At 41.6% G+C, this 20,804-nt stretch overlaps 2 protein-coding genes across 4 annotated transcripts; both read left to right on the forward strand.

Annotated features, from left to right (window-relative positions):
- The first annotated feature begins 3,133 nt into the window (after nucleotides 1-3,133).
- On the forward strand, nucleotides 3,134-7,743 carry LOC110438678 (uncharacterized). The gene is made up of 11 exons (XM_068218299.2): nucleotides 3,134-3,750; nucleotides 4,671-4,842; nucleotides 4,962-5,196; nucleotides 5,274-5,547; nucleotides 5,637-5,814; nucleotides 5,905-5,981; nucleotides 6,206-6,386; nucleotides 6,480-6,728; nucleotides 6,854-7,025; nucleotides 7,105-7,253; nucleotides 7,347-7,743. Exons 1-11 carry the CDS (start codon nucleotides 3,472-3,474, stop codon nucleotides 7,634-7,636), a joined length of 2,256 nt encoding a protein of 751 aa, XP_068074400.2. The 5' UTR covers nucleotides 3,134-3,471; the 3' UTR covers nucleotides 7,637-7,743.
- A 1,662-nt stretch (nucleotides 7,744-9,405) lies between these two features.
- Nucleotides 9,406-19,760, forward strand: LOC137490194 (uncharacterized). Of its 3 annotated transcripts, XM_073954038.1 has the most exons (12): nucleotides 9,406-9,440; nucleotides 15,339-15,444; nucleotides 16,344-16,470; nucleotides 16,573-16,813; nucleotides 16,922-17,195; nucleotides 17,300-17,477; nucleotides 17,600-17,676; nucleotides 17,775-17,955; nucleotides 18,065-18,313; nucleotides 18,438-18,609; nucleotides 18,693-18,841; nucleotides 18,980-19,760. In XM_073954038.1, exons 6-12 carry the CDS (start codon nucleotides 17,312-17,314, stop codon nucleotides 19,147-19,149), a joined length of 1,164 nt encoding a protein of 387 aa, XP_073810139.1. In that variant the 5' UTR covers nucleotides 9,406-9,440; nucleotides 15,339-15,444; nucleotides 16,344-16,470; nucleotides 16,573-16,813; nucleotides 16,922-17,195; nucleotides 17,300-17,311; the 3' UTR covers nucleotides 19,150-19,760. The 3 variants fall into 3 exon arrangements, with proteins under 3 accessions (XP_073810139.1, XP_073810138.1, XP_073810137.1); XM_073954037.1 differs by lacking the exon at nucleotides 9,406-9,440 and having other exon boundaries at nucleotides 15,230-15,444; XM_073954036.1 differs by lacking the exon at nucleotides 9,406-9,440 and having other exon boundaries at nucleotides 15,230-16,470.
- Nucleotides 19,761-20,804: the final 1,044 nt, after the last annotated feature.

Raw genomic sequence — 20,804 nt, forward strand, 5'->3', positions numbered from 1 at the left:
CCTCTTCAGTTCCCTCATGCCCTGCCGAGCCCATGCAACTAGGTCGAGCCCAATTAACTAGTGAAGAGCGAGACAGACGTATAAAGAATAATTTGTGCCTATATTGCGGACTTGGTGGTCATACCAAGGTCAAATGTCCCAATAAGCCAAACTCCAAGACACTTTCGGTGAGTGCAACCTCTATTCTCTCTAAGAACAGTAATGCTCTTATTGTACCCATTTCAGTGTGTTTCGGGAACAACACTATTCACACTGTCGCACTGGTTGACTCAGGAGCTGCTGGTAATTTCATGGATACGGCATTTGCCTGTAACAACGCCGTTCCTCTAACTTCTTGTGATTCCCCTCTAGCAATCACGGCAGTAGACGGACGCCCCCTAGGGGATGGAAATGTCACTTACCGCACTCACCAACTGTCAGTTCAAACAGGCTCGCTTCATAAGGAGAAGATGGAGTTTCTCATCACCACGTCTCAACACACCATAATCCTTGGTTGGCCCTGGTTACAAACCCACAATCCACTCATCTCCTGGAAAACGGGTAAGATTTATAAATGGAGTGAATCTTGTCAACAGAATTTTCTGTGTTCTGTTGTTCCCATCCAGCTTAATACCATTGTTGCCAGTTCTGAGACTCCAGAAAAATCCCTGATTCCCGATGAGTACAAGGATCTCGCTGAGGCATTCAGTAAATAGAAAAGCCACTAAACTTCCTCACCATGAGTATGATTGCGCCATTGAATTACTGCCTGGCACCACGCCCCCTCGTGGGAGAATATTTACTCTGTCTCAAACAGAAACAGAAGCTATGAACGCTCGCATAAAGGAGGAGTTGGAGAAAGGATTTATTCGACCCGTCTACATCACTGGCTTCTGCAGGCTTCTTCTTTGTGGAGAAAAAAGATGGAAGTTTACGCCCCTGCATTGATTATTTGATTTGAGATCACTGTTAAGTACCGTTATCCATTACCTCTGGTCCCAGCCGCTCTGGAACAACTACGTTCAGCCAGGTATTTTACCAAACTTGATCTCCGCAGTTCCTACAACCTCATCTGCATAAAACGGAGTGATGAATGGAAAACCGGGTTCTCTACCACTACTGGCCACTATGAATACCGGGTGATGCCCTTCAGCCTGGCAAACAGTCCTTCTGTCTTTCAAGCATTCATAAATGAGGTATTTCAAGACATGTTGAACCAGTGGGTCATTGTATACATTGATGATATCCTTGTCTATTCAGATTCCCTAGAGGAACACATTCGCCATGTCAGAGCCTTACTCCAGAGACTCATAGAGAACCAGCTATTCGCCAAATTGTCCAAATGTGAGTTTCACCAGACCTGCACCTCCTTCCTTGGATACATCATTAGTGCTGACGGAGTGGCGATGGACGAAGCAAAGGTAAATGCTGTAGTGAATTGGCCAAAGCCGATTACAGTCAAAGAACTGCAATGCTTTCTGGTGTTCGCAATTTCTATAGAAGGTTTATATGTAACTTCAGCTCTGTAGCCGTACCGCTCAGTTTAATGGTTAAAGAAGGCAATTCCAGAATAAACTGGAAACCTGACGCAGTATGAGCATTTAACCCCCTCAAAGCCCGATTTGCCTCTGCACCTATTCTCTGCCACCTAGACCCCAAGTTGCCCTTCGTCTTGGAGATAGACGCTTCGAACACAGGCATTGGCGCTATACTCTCTCAATGAAAAGTGACGTCAAACAAGATCCATCCCTGCACCTTTCACGCAAGCTTAATTCAGCGGAGAGAAATTATGATGTGGGCAATCGTGAACTCCAAGCAATGAAAGTGGCTATGGAAAAGTAGAGTCATTGGCTGGAGGGAGCTCGACACCCATTCACGGTAATCACCGATCAGAAAAACTTGGAATATATTCGCTCAGCCAAAAGACTTAACCCTCGACAGGCTAGATGGGCTTTATTCTTCACATGCTTTAACTTTACAGTCACTTACATTTCCGGTTCCAAGAACATTAAGGCTGATGCCCTCTCCCACCTTTCTGACGAAGAACCAAATCAGGTGATTGAACAACCCATCATTTCTGACTCCATTTTGATGGCCCCCATCACCTGGGATATTGACACTGAGATCGCCCAAACTGCCAATTAACATCCCACTCCACCCGCCTGTCCCGAAGATAAAGTCTTTGTACCCCAGCCATTGAGAAACAAACTTCTGGACCATATACATGCTAACCCCATTTCCGGTCACCCAGGCATTGCAGGCACCCTCGACCTCGTTCTAAACCTCTACTGGTCGCCCCAGGTCCCATGTTGCCATCGATTTCATAACTGATCTTTCCCTCTCTCTGGGTCACACCACCATACTCCCCGTCATCGACCGGTTTTCGAAGGCATGCAGGCTCATTCCCATTTCCAAATTTCCAACAGCTTTGGAAACCGCTGAACTTCTGTACAACCATGTATTCCGCTACTATGGATTGCCCGAAGACATTGTGTCTGACAGAGGTCCCCAATTTACATTTAGAGTATGGTCTGCCTTCTTCAAAAATCTCAATATCAATATCAGTCTCATTTCAGGATATCATCCACAATCCAACGGGTAAGTCGAACAGCTCAACCAAGAAATTAGGCGTTTCCTCCGCACTTACTGTCACCAACATCAAGAGGACAGGAGCCGTTTTCTCATGTGGGCCGAATACGCTCAGAACTCGCTAAGGAAAGCATCCACGGGGCTCAAACCCTTTCAAGTTGTCCTGGGCTTTTAACCCCCCCTCATCCAGGCACGTGCACACATAGGGCACCCCAGGACAGTGGGTGTAGCTGTCCACCAGAGATCTTCGCCTCAGACTCCCGTGCAAAAAACTCAGTCCCAGGTATGTGGGTCCATTTATGATTGTAAGACAAATTTCACCAGTCTCATACAGAATTAAACTACCCAATAACTACCTTATCTCTCCCACTTTCCATGTGTCACTGCTCAAGCCTTCTGCTGGCCCAACTGAGGTGCATAGGGAGGTGGCAGCCGGTGACCAGGGAACCCCACTAATCGTCATTGATGTGTTTGCCAGCCGCCAGCCCTTCGACTAACTACAACTGTGTTTTATGTGAGTTTGCACTCGCGTAACATCTGTGTGCTGTTTCTTATTAAACTCTGTTTAAAGAGCCCATATTATGGTTTTTTGAAAATAACCTTCCATTTAGTGTGTCACACAGCTCTATGTGTAGTGAAATGCCCAGCTAAGGCTTAAATCTGTAAATGTACAGTGTTTTAAACTGTTGATTCATATATAAAAGAGTCGACTCTTATTGCTTCAAACGAGTCGCCTTAAAACTGAATCATTAGGTGTTTCGCCATGACGTATGAACGAAACCAAGTTATTCACGTGCACACGCAAACCCGGGAAAATCGAAACTCCACCGGCCCCGCCCACAACAACAGGATAACAACAAAAAGAGGTAGACCACGAACGCTGCAGAAAAATCCGGTTGAATCATGTCGCGTAGACACTGTGCTCTTAAGTGTGAGGGAAAAGTAACGCTTTTTTCCCTACCTAAAGATGAGGCTGCGAAAAGTCAGTGGTTGAGGTTTATTTTTGGAAATGTACCTCAGAAATATAGTCCCAACATTGTGCTGTGCTCCCGTCATTTCTCTGACGAGAGCTACACCAATGTACACGCGTACAAAGCAGGATTTGCTGTACGGTTGTCGTTAAAGGATGGATCAATACCAAGTTTATTCGGACCAGCATGTTCTTCCACCGAATCACAACCTGTAAGTATGATTAAAATTACTCCTCTTGTTCACTGTTACAAGCTAAATATGTGTGTAGCTGCCTGTATTGTGTTTGCTGCATGCAGCGTGTAAGTTAGCGGTAGCCCTTTAGCTTACAGGCGAATGTTACTATTTGTTTGCTTACAAAAGTGCATAAAGTACGTTTATTACTGAATGTATAGAATATAGTTGTATATAACAATACGCTGTTAGACTATTGTATTGATTTTACAATAAGTTCTGGCATTAGGCTGCTGACCATATAAGTTACCATGGGTGTTTGTTTATCAAAGAGCGGTGGGCTAACGTTAGGTGTGCTAACATTGACATAAAACAAATTGTACTATTGATAAGTTATGTAAAACTATCGACACTTTGATACGATGTATGCAACAATCGTGTTGTAAATTGAAGATCACAAGCAGTATTTCTTTCTGTAAATACAGTTAACATTAGTTACTTGCAACAATGTTTCCGGCTTTGTTCTCTGCGCTTTTTTAGATGATGTATGCACACCTGAACTATAATGAAGCTTAAAATTTTATATTCGTTGTGTATTCAGTGATGTTTACTAAAGTACAGAGGTGAAGTTGGTTTTATATTCGCACATTCGTTTAATTAGAAGTCTATTTTGTTTACCATGTAACTTTATATATTAGATCGAAATTAGCATGCAAGTATGAGTTCTAAACAACATTAACCTAATTCACTGTGAACAATGACTTGGAGAGTCATTTGCTGCTAATATGTTTTTTCTATTTAGAATTTGCAAAGAATGCTTTTCTGAAATATTATTATAGAGAATGTCTGAATATCTGAACATAAAACCAACTTTACCTCTTACTAAATTGATATTTTAAATGAATTATGTTTATGCCCCATGTAATTTTTATTGATTTTTTTTGTCCTTTTTTGTATAGAGTACATCACAGCAGACCATTTCAAGTGGATGTGTACGTGTAGATGTGGCTTGTCAGACTGACTCTCTAGAAACTGTGAATGTGACTACACAAACGGATGATATAACAAAAACATCTGTTGGCACACAGCTGTCCTTAAGAACGCTGAAAGAGTCGCACTTTCGGAGTAAAGGTATAATTTTTATAAATGTTGTTGTATTTTCATTCAGTAATAAAGCTTTAATTTATTTTAATAACACTCTCTAAAGCTTATATTTGTTGCAACTAAACTTACATAATTGTCTTTTTAAGGATCACAGGCAACAGTTAAATGTGAAACTGTTGGCACTATAACGACGTCCTTTGATGTACCATTTGCCTCAACACCTATAAAGGCTCCTGGTGTCAGCACAATCAAAAGACCTCATCTGGAATTGGAAGAGGAGGAGGTGGAAGAGGAAGACTCAGACATATACTTTGAGACAGAACCTCATGACTCAACTTTTAAACCAGACGACACAACCATTTCACAGGAATCAGAAATGTCGTAAGTAATACCCTTTTTATAGGTTTATTATAAGAGGATTTATTTTAATAATTTACAAATAATTCTTTATTTACTAGGATTGTGGAAAGGCCCATGTATGGAGATGCAAAATACATTGTTTTTGAAACATGTTTGCGGGAGCTGTTTGCAACGTGTCCAATTTGCAAATTAAAGTGTGATACGGAGCAACACCGCATGGGCACATATGTTGCTTTCAGCCAGATTTGCCCCAAGTGTATGTACAACAGGAAGTGGCAGAGCCAGCCAATTGTTGGAAGTACACCGGTTGGAAACGTCCTCTTATCAGCAGCCACTTATTTTACAGGAGGCTCATTTATCCAACTACAGAAGGTAGTAAATTATTTTATGAATATCTGATTTTATGAAATCAAAATTGTTAATATTATCTATTAATACACAATTTTTTTCCTCTTGTATAGATTTTTAAGGCTGTGCAATTAAACTTGTTCCAGTATGACACATTTCGTCGACATTGCAGAAGTTTTTTGGAACCAGCAATTGTTCATAAGTGGAAAAGTGAGCAGCAAAACATAATAGCAAAGTTAAAAGAGGGAGGAAAGACTGCTATTGCTGGAGATATGCGTGCAGACTCACCAGGTACGTCATGCGTTTTTCTTAAGTTATTAAACCATTATTTTAGTATATTCTCACGTTAAATTTTATTTATGCTCCCACTTTTTGGTGTAGGCCATTCAGCCAAATTTGGAAGCTACACAGTAATGGACATGCAGAGTAATACAATTGTGGACCTCCAGCTTGTTCAGGTATGTAAATTCATATATATATATATATATATATATATATATATATATATATATATATATATATATATATATACATATATATATATATATATATATATATATATATATACACATGTATATGTGTGTGTGTATATATATATATATATATATATATATATAACATTGACTAAAGATGTATTACAATTTTTAAATAAACCAATTATAATATTGCTATGCATTTTTAGAGCAATGAGGTTGGAGGTAGCTACCATATGGAGAAAGAAGGGCTGAAGAGATGTCTGGATCTACTGGAGAACAACGGGTTAGAGGTGGATTACATCGTCACCGACCGTCATCCACAGATCCAGAAGTATCTCAGGGAGCGCAAGATAACCCAGTTCTACGATGTATGGCACTTCGAGAAGGGTTAGTATTTGACATTCTAAGCACATTTGAATGTACAGTTAAATAGGTTTTTATTCATTATTGTTTTTTATTATTCATTTTTCTTTTTAACAGGTTTGTTTAAGAAATTAAATAAACTGGGAAAAAACAAGGAGTGTGAATTGGTGAAGAAGTGGCAACGTAGCATCAGAAATCATGCTTACTGGTGCGCCACTTCCTCTACATCGGGACCAGAGAAGGTGGCCAAGTGGACTTCGCTGATTAACCACCTCCAGAATGTGCACACGCATGACAATGCTTTATTTCCCAAGTGTGCACATCCAGTTAGAGCTTCAAAGGACCCAAAGAAATGGTTTCAACCAGGTAGTTATTGTTAATTTGTCACTTTTATACACTTTGTGTTTCTTGCACTACTTATTGAATGAATAATTGGGTGAAGTTAATTCTACAAGAGAAAGTACTATTACTTACAGTTTCTAATAATGCAGGGTCACAGGCTCTCTTCAAAGTTGAAAGAGTACTGTGCAACAAGAGGGTGCTGAAGGATGTTGAGAAATTGAGTCGTCATTATCAGACATCTTCACTTGAGGCTTTCCACAGCCTTATTCTAAGATTTACACCAAAAAACGTTGTTTTCCCGTTCATGGGAATGCTGTGCAGGTACTCAAAATATTACAACATATATCAGTTTGCCTTTTTTGTTTATTCTCTTTGTTAATTGTCTGCTTTGATATTATAGACTGTACCTTGCAGCGTTTCATCACAATGAAAACGCAAACCGTCAACAAGCCACAACCGCTACAGGACAAGCAATGTACAAAATGGTGTTGCCAAAATCAAAAAGAGGGGAATGGACAACACGGGCATTAAAAACAGAACCAACCTATAGTAAGTTATAAAACAGTTTTATTTTTAGAAATAAATAAGTAATTTACATTCAATAAATATATAACAAAATTACAATATAAATTATAATTATAGGATATGTTGAGGAGCTACTGAAACTGGTCTTCGAGGTCATCATTATGGACCCCTCTCCATTTGTGGATGAACTGAAGAAAATTCCCATTCCCAAGCCCCTTTGTGCAGAATACGACAGACCAACAAAGGAAGAAGCCATTGCCCATCACAAGTCACGGTTCAGTCAAGAGGGGGTCGGAAGCCAACATACCGACCAGCCTGATCTGGAAATGCCTGCCGTATCCGGGTTACAACACAGCACGGAATTACGACACGAACACTCCGACCCAAGTAGCCCCAGCACCAGCTGACAAAACTGCGGTACGCCAGGTAGCGGAACTGCCTAAAAGAAATAAAGACTTTTAAAAAAAAATCTGTGTGACAATTTATTTTGGGAATAAAGATCGTTTGATTAACATATCTGATTCAATTGTCATGATTTACATGTTCTTTTTATCCTATATCAAAGTGGTTGCACTAATGTTATTATTTGTGGGGTTAATCAAAATGTACTTACTCTGTTGTTCTAAGCCTTAGACGCCCATAGTCACATTGGTAAATGTTATAGATGTTTTGCAGTGTATATGGATTGAGACAGTTGGGTTCAAAGCCTGGATGGTGTATCATGCATGTTGGTGGGTCTGGAATCTGGTTAATCCTTCTTGTAACCTACGATGGTAAGATTGGCGGGGGGGGGGGGGGGGGGGGGGGGGGGGTTTCAGACAACAAATACTTGTATAAAAATTCATAATAACATAAAAGTGTTTGGATTGGCATACAACTTTAACACTCCAAAACAAACTGATATGATATTACATGTTTATGCATATGAATAAAAATGATTACATTTTGTGGACAAAACAATTTCATATGTGACAATGAATAAAAAATATATTTTTATAATAACTTACAAGAACATAAATGTTTGTAGTGGCATAAAACGTAAATCTAAAACAGCTTGCTATGATATATAGTTACATATGAATAATACATATTAACTTCAGTAGACAAATAAAATTGTATATGTGATCATAAACAAATCATAAATATAGAAATTTGTTTTCTTTGTTAACTTGTATAACAACTTAAAATAACAAATATTTGTATTGGCATAAGAGGTTATTACTATCCAACACAAGTTGCTATACTCATGTTTTTACTGGTATAAAACATTAACACTCTTAAACACGTTGCTATAAAATTATATACATATGAATAATACAAATGGACTGTTCAGTGCTTCAAACGTTTGTATAGATGTAAAACAAATTTACTTCAAATTTGGATTGTGTTAGTTTATAGCATTCCTCACTATAGAAGTAAAGTTGGTTTTATATTCGCACATTCAATCCTATAGCAGTCTCTATATTGTTTACCATGTTACTTTGAATATTCGATCGGAATTAGCATGCAAGACTGACTTGTAAACAACATTAACATTGTCTAATTCACTGTAAACATTGCTGTACTTTGATAATCATTTGCTGCTAATATGAATTCCCTATTTAGAATTTGCAAAGAATACTTTCATGAAATTATATTATTACGGAGAATGTCTGAATAAAAAAAACTAACTTAACCTCTATTTACTCACTTGAGGACACCGCACAAATCGTCAAATGCTCATTTACAGCAGAAACAATACCTGTCGTACTTCTTTGCAGCAAAGATTTTCAACCTCACTTGGCATTTTGATGCAGTTTCCACATGTGCACCTACATAAGTTTGAGAGGTAATTACTTAGTTTGTCACGAATACAACTCGAAGTGACATTAACAATATTGACACTTACCATTGAGAAATGTCCTGCTCCAACCGTGTTTGAAGTTGACTCGCTTGGTTTTCTGCAACTGTGGCTTCCTCCTCATCAGATGCAGGTTCAAATTGATAGGGCAAAATCGAATTACACTATAAAAATCGCTGTGAATTGTTAGGATGAACTGTAGTCCAGAGATGGTAATGGGCGTTTCGTTTCCGACTCCGTAACATGCAGTAGTCCAATCACAACAGACTGGTTCATACGGCCAATCACCGCAAATTAGCGTCACGTAAAGGAGGGGCTTGGAAAAAAAGACTCGCTAGGACGATTCATATGGGAGTCGGTGAGAAAAGGAGGTAAAAATAATTCTATATTATAAGACATTGAAAGCGTTTTTTAACCTTGCATACATATCATCCTGTTGTTTGGGACTTCAAAAAGTGAAATATAAGCGTTCTGAGCCTATAATAAGGGCTCTTTAACAAATATACTGCAAATAGAACCCTCTGTGTCAGACCCTTCTTTACACATTGTTAGCTAATAACTACATTATTCTGATGCATCTGGATATACTAGACTTGTTATTTATTTGCTATATTATTTACTGGAGTAAATATATATATATATATATATATATATATATATATATATATATATATATATATATATATATATATATATATATATTGTAGCGAGGCAGAGGGAAAACAGCGGCACAACAGGATGAGTTTACAGACAAGTCCCCGGAGGGGTGCTTTATTTACAAATTGTGCGTTGTGTAAAAGGTGCTCTTCTTCAAGGTGAGGTGCTCTGGTGCTCCGGGAAGTAGGTGAAGGACAGTGAGTAGTCGGGTGAAGGATCGTCACGAGCTGGAGTCCGCTATGGTGAGACAGAGAGACAAGCATTAGCACAGGGAGTCATAGAAAGAATGAAGCTCATCTTCTCCTGGCGTAGGTTGGGCTTATATGTCTCTCTGCTTGATGCCGTCCAGCTGTGAGCGATCCTGGCTTGATGATGGTCCAGCTGGGTGAAATTAGCGACCAGGGCGACGTGGCATGTAATCGCTCGCTACATCCCCCCCCCCCTTAGCGTCGTCCTGGTCCTGGGTGTCCTGCGGAGAAAAGGTAGAGTATTGAGAGGGGGGGTAGAATGTTTTGACAGACCTGCCCATCCTGACCATAGCCTTGAGAGCCCGTCGGCGTTTCCGTGGGAGGCCCCGGCTCGATGTTGAACTGTGAAGTTATAATCCTGGAGCGACAGGAACCATCTGGTGACTCGAGCGTTGTTATTTTTCGCTGTTGACATCCATTGAAGTGGAGCGTGGTCGGTCACCAGGGTGAATCTTCTGCCAAGGAGATAATACCTGAGCTCCAGGATTGCCCACTTGATCGCCAGGGCCTCTTTTTCTACCGTTACGTACCGGGTCTCTGCAGGGGTAAGCTTCTGACTCACGTACATGATGGGATGTTCTTCATCGCCGTGGACCTGGGAGAGGACCGCGCCCAGGCCCGAGTCGGAAGCGTCTGTCTGTAGAATGAAGGGGCAGCCAAAGTCAGGTGCGTGCAGTACCGGTGAGGATGTCAGTGCCGTCTTCAGGGCTTGGAACGCGCCATCTGCTTCTCTGTTCCATTGTATCCTCTCTGGCTGCCCCTTTCTGGTCAGGTCTGTCAAAGGGCTGGCTATGGATGAGAAATTGGGAATGAAACATCTATAGTAGCCCGCTAACCCCAGAAATGCACGTACCTGGGTCTTTGTGGTGGGTTGTGGAGTTTCTTGTAGTACTCTGATCTTGTTCTGTTGTGGCTGTATGAGACCTCTACCGATGTGGAAACCGAGGTATTTGGCTTCTGCTAGACCCAGGTGGCATTTCTTGGGATTAGCTGTGAGCCCAGCCCTACGAAGATCAAGGAGCACCCTCCGTAACCGGGATAGATGTTCTTCCCATGACTCGGAGTGGACGATAAGGTCGTCGAGGTATGCTGCTGCATACGGCTGGTGGGGTCTCAGCAGGATATCCATCATTCGCTGGAATGTTGCTGGAGCCCCGTGGAGCCCGAAGGGAAGAACCCGGTATTGCCAGTGCCCACCGGGAGTGGAGAAGGCGGTTTTCTCCTTGGCGCTTTCACTTAGTGGTAATTGCCAGTAGCCTTTGGTGAGGTCGATCGTGGATATGAATCGGGCTCCACCCAGTCGATCCAGCAGCTCGTCCACCCGAGGCATGGGGTACCCGTCGAATTTGGAAATTTCATTCAGCTTCCTGAAGTCATTGCAGAAACGGAGGGTGCCGTCGGGTTTGGGGACCATCACTATGGGGCTGGACCACGAGCTACGAGATGGTTCGATGATTCCCAATTTCCTCATCTTTTGGATCTCCTCGTTGATAGCCAGCCGGCGAGCTTCTGGTACTCGATAAGGCCTCTGCCGGACGATGGTGCCAGGTGGGGTGATGATGTCGTGCTGGATGATGGTGGTTCGGCCCGGTTTCTCTGAGAACACATCCCTGAACTGACCGACCAAGGCTTGCAGCTCTGCCTTCTGATTCGGTGAGAGTTGCTCACCTATATGGACAACGGGAGAAGTTTCTTCTGAGAAGGCAACTAGATGACCTGGAGCTGCAACCCATTTCTTCATCAAATTGATATGGTAAAGTTGTTCTCTTCTTCGTCCCGGCTGACGGACTCGATAGTTTACCGGCCCTACCCTTTCTACCACTGTATATGGCCCCTTCCAGGATGCCAAAAACTTCGAGGTGGTGGTAGGTATCAGGATCATTACCTTGTCCCCTGGATGGAACTCTCTGGGTTGGGCGGGCCGGTTATATAATCTCTGTTGGGCGCGCTGGGCTTCGGTCAGATGTTGTTTGACGATGGGCATGACTTTTTCTATTCGTCCTCTCATGTCCCGCACGTGCTCAATCACTGACCGTTGTGGGGCTGGCTCTTGTTCCCAAGCTTGACGAGCCACGTCCAATAGCCCTCGTGGTTGGCGGCCGAACAGCAGTTCAAAGGGTGTGAAACCTGTAGATCCTTGGGGAACTTCTCTGATCCCGAAAAGCACGTACGGGATCATGAGGTCCCAGTCGCGCCCATCCTCTGCCACCACCCTGCGGAGCATCTGCTTCAGCGTCTTATTAAAGCGCTCCACCAAGCCATCAGTCTGCGGATGATAAACAGAAGTTTTTATTTGCTTTACCTTTAGGAGGCGGCAGAGGTCTGCCATCAACCGGGACATGAATGGGGTGCCCTGGTCGGTCAGTATCTCTGCTGGTATTCCTACTCGGCTGCATAATAAAAACAGCTCCTTAGCGATTGCCGATGACGTGGCTTTTCTCAGAGGGATCGCTTCTGGATATCTGGTGGCGTAGTCGAGGATGACAAGGATGTGTTCATGTCCCCGGGCCGACTTCGGCAAAGGCCCTATCAAGTCCATGCCAATGCGGTTGAAGGGCACCTCAATGATGGGTAATGGTATCAGAGGGCTGGGGGGTGGTCGTTGGGGAGACGTTCTTTGGCAGATGTCGCATGCCTGACAATACCTCTTGACTTCTCCATCCAACCCGGGCCAGTGGAAACGATCTCTGATCCTTTTGATCGTGTTGGCTGCTCCTAGATGTCCTGCCATCGGGTGAGTATGTGCCAGTTCCAGAACCGTCTCCCTTTTGGTCCTCGGGACGACCAATAGCGTCTTCGTTTCCCCCCGCCTCTCTGCGACACAGTACAGCAGACCATTTTGTACAATAAAATGTGGGAGGGGGTGAGGGCTGGGAAACCGTTCGTTACCGTCTATGATCCGGACTTGTGGCCAGCAGTGCTTCAACGTTTCGTCTTCACGCTGTGCTCTTCCGAAATCGCCACCTGCGGTAATCTGTTGGAAAAGATCATAGTACAGGTTAGCCGATGATGACTCACCCCCTCTGTCGCTCTCGGTGGCCATCAGCGCTGGTTGGCGGTCCCGTTGAGCCCGTCCCTTGCTGTTCTTCTTCGAACGAGCCGATCGAGCCTGATGGTGGGTGAGGAGATCATCGAACCCCGGCCAGTCTCTGCCCAGAAGAAGGGGTACTGGAAGATCTGAAACCACTCCTACTTCGATGCGCCAGCTTCCCGACTTCGTCGCTATGGTGACTCTTTGGGAGGGTACGTGGCGGGTATCACCGTGTACGCATGTAATCGGGATTCGACCTTTCCCTTCTTGATGGGATTTTAATGTGTTTGGGTGGACCAGTGTTATTGCACTTCCTGTATCCAGTGTGGCCGTCTGCGTTTTCCCGTCTAAGCATACTTTTCGGGTGGGAGCTTCGGGAGGGACGTTGCGATGTACCACGCACCCTGCCGTCCAGGCCGGGGTCGAGAGTGATGTTGGCTCTGTGGGCATCGGCTCGTCGACTGGGCTGGGGACCGCCGGTCTGCTGCCTGGTCGTGCTGTGCCCTCCACCGGTCGCCATGGCGCATTTACCCTCCGGGGTGGCAGAGCCGCTCTCTCCCCAGTCTCCCGGGCCACGTGAGCTTCTGCCAGCTCCACCGCCTCCACCAAAGCGGCCAGCGAGTCGGGGTTCCTCATGCTGGTAAGTGTGCGGAGCCGTCTGGGTAGCGCCCTTATCATCTTTTCAATGACCACTTTCTCAGCGACCTGGACTGCGGTTGGATCTCCTCCTAGCAACCATAATCTTCCCAATCTGGATAAGTTGGCTGCTTGGGTCCGTACCGGCTGTTTGTCATCATATGACCACTGAGAAAATTGTTGTGCTGCGCTTATGTTGGAGAGTCCCATTCTGGCGAGTATCTCCTTCTTTTATGCTTTATAGTCGTCGTTTTTCGGTGTCTCTAATGCGAAATAAGCTCTTTGAGCTTCTCCAGTCAGGAATGGTGCCAACATCCTCGCCCAACTTTCCTTCGGCCATCTCTCTCTTTCCGCGATTACCTCGAAGGTGTGCAGGTAAGCATCAATATCGTCCAGGTCGCTGAGTTTTGTGATGAATTTATGAGCGCTCACCTCAGAGAACTGGCTGGAACCGGCCGCTTGGCGGAGCTGTTGTTCCATACTGTCTTGTCTGGCGGTGAGTTGTTCAGTTATCACTTGTTGTCTTCTTGAGATTTCCGCTAGATGGCGTACTACCTCTTCGATCGACATGACTCAGGAGGGGATGACAGCCGAGTAAGAGAGCGTGAGTGAGAGAGAGAGAGAGAGCGGATGCCTGTCTGTAAACAGAAGAAAAACAGAGAAAATTCAGTGGTTACTTCTTCTTACTGGTAAGTCCTGAATTTTTTTCCCTCTGAAAAAGCGCACATTCTCCACCAGTTGTAGCGAGGCACAGGGAAAACAGCAGCACAACAGGATGAGTTTACAGACAAGTCCCCGGAGGGGTGCTTTATTTACAAATTGTGCGTTGTGTAAAAGGTGCTCTTCTTCAAGGTGAGGTGCTCTGGTGCTCCGGGAAGTAGGTGAAGGACAGTGAGTAGTCGGGTGAAGGATCGTCACGAGCTGGAGTCCGCTATGGAGAGACAGAGAGACAAGCATTAGCACAGGGAGTCATAGAAAGAATGAAGCTCATCTTCTCCTGGCGTAGGTTGGGCTTATATGTCTCTCTGCTTGATGCCGTCCAGCTGTGAGCGATCCTGGCTTGATGATGGTCCAGCTGGGTGAAATTAGCGACCAGGGCGACGTGGCATGTAATCGCTCGCTACAATATATATATATATATATATATATATATATATATATATATATATATATATATATATATATATTCTGTATGTTGTATACATGATAATACAATATTATGATTGTTTTCTATAATATTAAAGGGCACCTATTGTAAAAAATCTTCTTTTCAAGCTGTTTGGACAGATCTGTGTGTTGGTATATTGTATAGACCATCATACTGGGGTGATATGAACACACCCAGTCCTTTTTTTTCAATTTAACTTAAAAAAAAAGGGTCGGCCAATTGGAGCTGTTTTCAAATCGATCGCACCATTACGTAGGTGTGCGATTCCCCCCGCCCACCGAATTGATTGACAGCTGCGCGTATTAACATATCCTGAGTTTGCCGTTTCCGCCATTATCAGCGTGTACGTCGAAGCGATGCCACCAAGAGAACACCCTTGTGCTATTTTAGGATGTAAGGCTCAGCACAAGAGCCTTCACCGTCTTCCTGCAAATGAGCAACAGAGGCTTAAGTGGCTGAGTTTTATCTTTGAAGACAAGGTGCCTGAAAATGTACCAAAACTGTTGTATGTTTGCGCTAACCACTTTAGCGTAGACTGGCTCGAGAACGCGGGACAATACAACTGCGGATTCGCGAGAAAATTGTTTTTGAAAACTGGATCAGTTCCTACAATACGTGATCCTGCCTCACTTCAAGTAAGTATTACATTTTTATGTACTTCTAGCCTTAGCATTCTAGTTATGATAAGCCGATGAATAGCATCTGCGGCTAAAGTAGCTTCGGATGTTTGTTTGCATGTGTTTACCTCTTATTGTGCTTTTCAAAAACAGTCTAAATACTCGAAGCTGCAAATGGTAGTGTGTACATGAAGGGGGTTTAGCCATTAGAAACAGAAACCGTAGAAAAATAGCAACATTGTAAAAAGCAGTACCACTGGCTACAGCTAAAGTTTGTTGTTGTTAAATGTTTGTTGTACTGTAATGGTAAGCCGAAATGAATAGCATCTAAAAGTTAAAAGCAGCCAAAGTTGCTTCGGATGTTTGTTTGCACGTGTTCACTGCTATTATGTTTTTCTAAAACAATCTAAATAATCGAAGCTATAAGTGGTAGTGTGTACAAGAAGGGATTTTAGCCATTAGAAAAAGAAGCCGTAGAAAAATAGAAACATTGTAATAAAGCAGTGACCAGTACTGGCTACAGCTAAAGTTTGTTGTTTATGTGGGATGCTTGTTGAAATGTGTATGCTGTAATGTTAAGCAGAAATGAATAGCATCTGCGGCTAAAGCTACTTCGGATGTTTGCGCGTTTACAGCTATTGTGCTTTTCTAAAACAGTCTAAATACTCGAAGCTTTAATTGTTAATGTGTCCATAAAGGGGTTTTAGCCATCAGAAACAGAAATGGTAGAAAAAATTAAACATTGTAATAAAGCATTACCACTGACTAAGTTACAGCTAAAGTTTGTTATGTATGTGGGATGTTTGTTGTGATTTTTTTTCACTGTACTTGCATGTGGTCTGCAGTTGTTTACAATAAGATCGGTATGTTTTAATCAAATAAAGGTCATTTTAAAAAATGTATGTTTTCTTACAAAGGCCACGACGTCGACAAAGAGCAACAAGGTGGATGTTTGTTGCCAGACAGAACCATTTCACACATCTTTACACAGTGTTGGTACCCAGTTGTCTTTTAGGACGCTTCAGGCTAAACGCAGGAGTACAAGTAAGTTAAAATTTCTCAGTTTATTTTAAGTTGCTGCATTAGAAACGTGTTTTATTATCTTTATAAACGTGCAATGAGATTAATCATAAAATTATACTATAGGTGTCCAGACAACAGTATCCAGTTTTGAACTGACTGTACCATTAGCGTCCTCTACTGCGTTTATGACTTCGACACCCCTCAAACCTTCACTAAAAAGACCTCATCTGGAGCTGGAGGAGGAGGAGGAAGAAGAAGAAGCCGAAGAGACTTTGACCGAGTCAAAAATTATAGCCCAAGACTCAGATGTGAGATTTGACCCTGCAGAGGAATGCACATCTGCAACTGAACCAACAGACTTGTCGTGAGTTTATGCATTATGTAAATTATTTGAAAGATTGTGTATTGTCATCATAACATTCATCATCATTTTTTTAAAAAATTATGTACATGTGTATATTTATTTTTACAGAATCCAAGAATGCCCAGTTCATAACATTGCCAAGTTCATTGTCTATGAAACATGCCTCATGGAGCTCTTCAGTGACTGCCCAGTGTGTCAGAGGAGATGTGATGTAAAGTCACAAAGGCTTGGGACATTTCTGAGCGTACAGCAAGTCTGCCCACTCTGCGAGTTTGTAAGAAAATGGAACAGTCAGCCAATTATTGGTAGTACTCCAGCTGGCAACCTGCATCTTTCTGCTGCAGTCTACTTGAGTGGTGCATAATTTTTTGTAGTTGAAAAGGTAGTTATCTATCAAAATTGATCACATTTCTTTTAGAAACATAATATAAATTTTGTCACAGGGTCCATGCACATTGTACTAAAAATTCTCCTCTCTGTTGTCAGTTATTTGCTGCCATGATACTACACATTTTTAAATATAATTCATTTCGCCGTCATGCAAGACCTTGCATTGAACCTGCTATTGTCCACAAGTGGAGAAATTGGCAGAGTGAAATGCTAGAACAGCTCAGTCGAAGAGAGAATGTGATTGTTGGAGGAGATATGAGGGCTGACTCCCCAGGTATTTAGTCAAAAGATTTAATTTCTAATTCAATACAGTCTAATAAAAAAAATAAATATGAAATACATTACAATTATTCCAAAAATGTGTTTAGAATAATTATGTACGGTTTGTTCTTGAAGGTCACTCGGCCAAGTATGGGAGTTATACAATGATGGACCTTGCAACTAACACAGTGGTCGACCTACAGTTAGTCCAGGTAATACAGAAAAGTGTTATGTGAACTAGCATAATATTTTGGATGGAAAATGTGTGATTTTTAATATATATTTTTTTACCTTATTTAAAATTTTATAGAGTAATGAGGCGGGCGGCAGTTACCATATGGAAAAAGAAGGCCTAAAGAGAAGCCTTGACCTGTTGGATGCCCGCGGTGTTCGTCTGGAATGCATCATCACAGACCAACATCCTCAAATACAGAAATATCTCAGGGATCGAAATGTCACTCAGTTTTACGATGTGTGGCATATCCAGAAAGGTATGTAATTTAGCAGTTATTAATTTACTTAAGATTAAATTGCTATTTACAGTTCTTACATGTTTATTATTATTTTTGTGTTGATGTCTTTTTTTTCTTTAATTTCCAGGCATTTCCAAAAAACTGGACAAGATATGCCAGATAAAGGGGTGTGAGAAGTTGCGTAAATGGTTGCGTAGCATCAAAAAACACATCTACTGGACTGCTGCATCATCCACAACAGGTCCTGAAAGAGTGGCAAAGTGGACCTCTATCTTAAACCATGTACAAGACAAACATGTACATGAAGACCTCAATTATCCGGCTTGTCTGCATCCGCAACGGATCAGCAGAGACGAGAACAAATGGCTGTCGGCTGGTAAGTTGTATACAGACAAATAAAATATTCTTTGCGATTAAAACTAATTCAAAATAGAGCTTGTTTCTTTGTTCAGATTTGTTTTTGATTCAGACTCTAATACCTTAAATTTTTGCTTGTTTAGCAGCGATGCCATTCTACAAGCTGGAGAAAGTTCTCGCTAACAAGAGAATATTGAAGGATGTGGCCAAGCTAAGTCCTCACCACCAGACGTCAACTGTTGAAGCTTTCCACAGCGTCATACTGCGGTTTGCACCCAAAAATGTGGTATTCCCATTTCTAGGGATGCTATGCAGGTAAAGCCAATGATCAGAAATTAATATTTACAATACTATACAGTCTTGTCATGGTACGTCATTTACATTTTTCTTTTTGTTAGGTTGTACTTGGCTGCACTGCATTACAATGAAAATGCCGTGCGTCCCCAGGCCACATCAGCAACTGGTAAACCTATTTACAAGCTTGCCTTTCCAAAGGCAAAGAAAGGAGAGTATAGGGTCCGAGAAGTGAAGACGCAGCAAACTTTCAGTATGTATATAAATGTTTATAGTTTTATTAATACTTCAATAAATAAAAAAAAATAATTGCACTTTACATTCACAATGACAACTCACTACTCAAAATACAAAATTAAGTTACTAAAGAGATAACTGTTATATTGCACAGGTTATGTAGAAGAGCTGCTGGACCTCAACTTCAACCAAGTGTTTGTGGACCCATCACCCTATGTTGATGAAGTGTTGGGAATTCACATACCACCTGCTCTATCATCAGCCTACGATCGACCTGAGATGGAGGAGGCTATCTCCAGCAGGGTGACCCGCTTCAATCAATAGCTATCCTAAAACCCACATAGCTGCCCTGCTCTTCAGGAAACTGTCTTCGAATCTTCAGCACCACACAGGCAGGAATCACAACACGGACTCTCCGCCCGAGGAAACCCCAACACCAGCTCTCAAAGCTCCGATAAGCCAAAAAGCGGCACTGTCTAACAGAGACATAATAATGAAACATTGTTTTAGAAATTGCACTACAATTTGAACTTAAGAGTTATCACATATTCATTTTTATTTTTGATAAAATAACTAGCTTTAACAAAATTTCAGAAGTCATATTTTGTTTATTCAACTGCCAATGTATGTTTGATATGTTTGTATGTGTTTGTAGATATACTGTACTTTCTAATGTTCATGGACAATTGTATTTCATTCAACAAAGTGACTACTTGGAGTTTATATTTTATATTTGCACAAGGATACATTTTATATTTGCCAATCACATTTTAATTTATACTTCAATATAAAGTTTTTATATGACTCAGGAATTTAAGCATCTTTTCTGAAGTGTTGATGTTTCTATGCCATACTGATTTTTATATATTTTAAGAGTTTATATATTAATGTTTAGTGAATTTAAAATTATTTTTCAATAAAAAGTACATGCATTACTCAGCCTTTTATGAAGTCATTCAAATTGTCATCTCAGAAATAGCAGCAATAAAAAAGGTACGTATTTCATTTTTATTGACATTGAGGTAAAGTTGGTTTTATATTCAGATATTCGGACATTCTCCTTAATAGTATCATTTCAGTAAAGTATTCTTTGCAAATTCAAAACAGGGAAATCGTATTAGCAGCAAATGACAAAGTACAACATTGTTTACAGTCAATTAGATAGTGTTAATGTTGTTTACAAGTCATACTTGCATGCTAAATCCGATCGATTGTTTAAACTACCATGGTAAACAATACAGGGACTCCTGAATGTGCGGATATAAAACCAACTTTATCGCTATTTTATTGACTACACAGCGTTAATGTGCTTAAAAAGAAAGTGAGCATGCAGATCATGAACAAGGTAACCTGCTATTCTTTCAATTTATTTAAACTCACTTTTACACTCCACAAAGTCGCAGGGGACCATAGTCTGCTTTGTATATATTCAATGCATTTTGCAAGGAATAAATATTGAAGCAAACGGGATCCATTCCTGGATGCTCCGTCATGCACGAGGGTTGCACTTCCAGTTGATCCATTCGTCTTCTAACCTTATTACACGACACAGGTATGCTGTTTATTATCTCATTCGATGTCTTTAGAGCAGCAACGTTAACATAAACTGGAAATTTACCTGCGGTATCTCCCTGCAGCATACATTTTCAGCCTCAGTTGGCATTTTTTCACATTTGCCACACAAGCACCTGCCAATATTTGTCAACGTCAATATTCATGAATTACGAATAAATCATACCAATGCAAAATTTATCTTTGTGGATATCTTTATGTCTTGTCTGTGTTTGACGTAACGCATGACGTTCGCGAACTTTATCAAACAAATTACGGATGGCGCATGCATAGTTACATAGCGGCTGTAAAAGTATACAAAAACATAAAATATTTTGTATGTACCACTCTGACACATTCTGGCACATTCAGATTATAGATTCCTCAACAGTCGACTCTGCTTGATCTGTGTCCGAGTCTGGGTCATA

Source organism: Danio rerio, chromosome 6 (assembly GCF_049306965.1).
Source record: "Danio rerio strain Tuebingen ecotype United States chromosome 6, GRCz12tu, whole genome shotgun sequence".
NCBI lineage: Eukaryota > Metazoa > Chordata > Actinopteri > Cypriniformes > Danionidae > Danio > Danio rerio.

Bases quoted from the DNA above. Each gene is read 5' to 3' on its own strand.
- LOC110438678 (XM_068218299.2), top strand. From the start codon at position 3,472: ATGTCGCGTAGACACTGTGCTCTTAAGTGTGAGGGAAAAGTAACGCTT. The intron at 5,815-5,904 runs GTACGTCATGCG...TTTTTGGTGTAG, and splicing joins TATGCGTGCAGACTCACCAG to GCCATTCAGCCAAATTTGGA. The intron at 7,254-7,346 runs GTAAGTTATAAA...TTATAATTATAG, and splicing joins AAAAACAGAACCAACCTATA to GATATGTTGAGGAGCTACTG.
- LOC137490194 (XM_073954038.1), top strand. From the start codon at position 17,312: ATGATACTACACATTTTTAAATATAATTCATTTCGCCGTCATGCAAGA. The intron at 17,956-18,064 runs GTATGTAATTTA...TTTAATTTCCAG, and splicing joins TGTGTGGCATATCCAGAAAG to GCATTTCCAAAAAACTGGAC. The intron at 18,842-18,979 runs GTATGTATATAA...TATATTGCACAG, and splicing joins GAAGACGCAGCAAACTTTCA to GTTATGTAGAAGAGCTGCTG.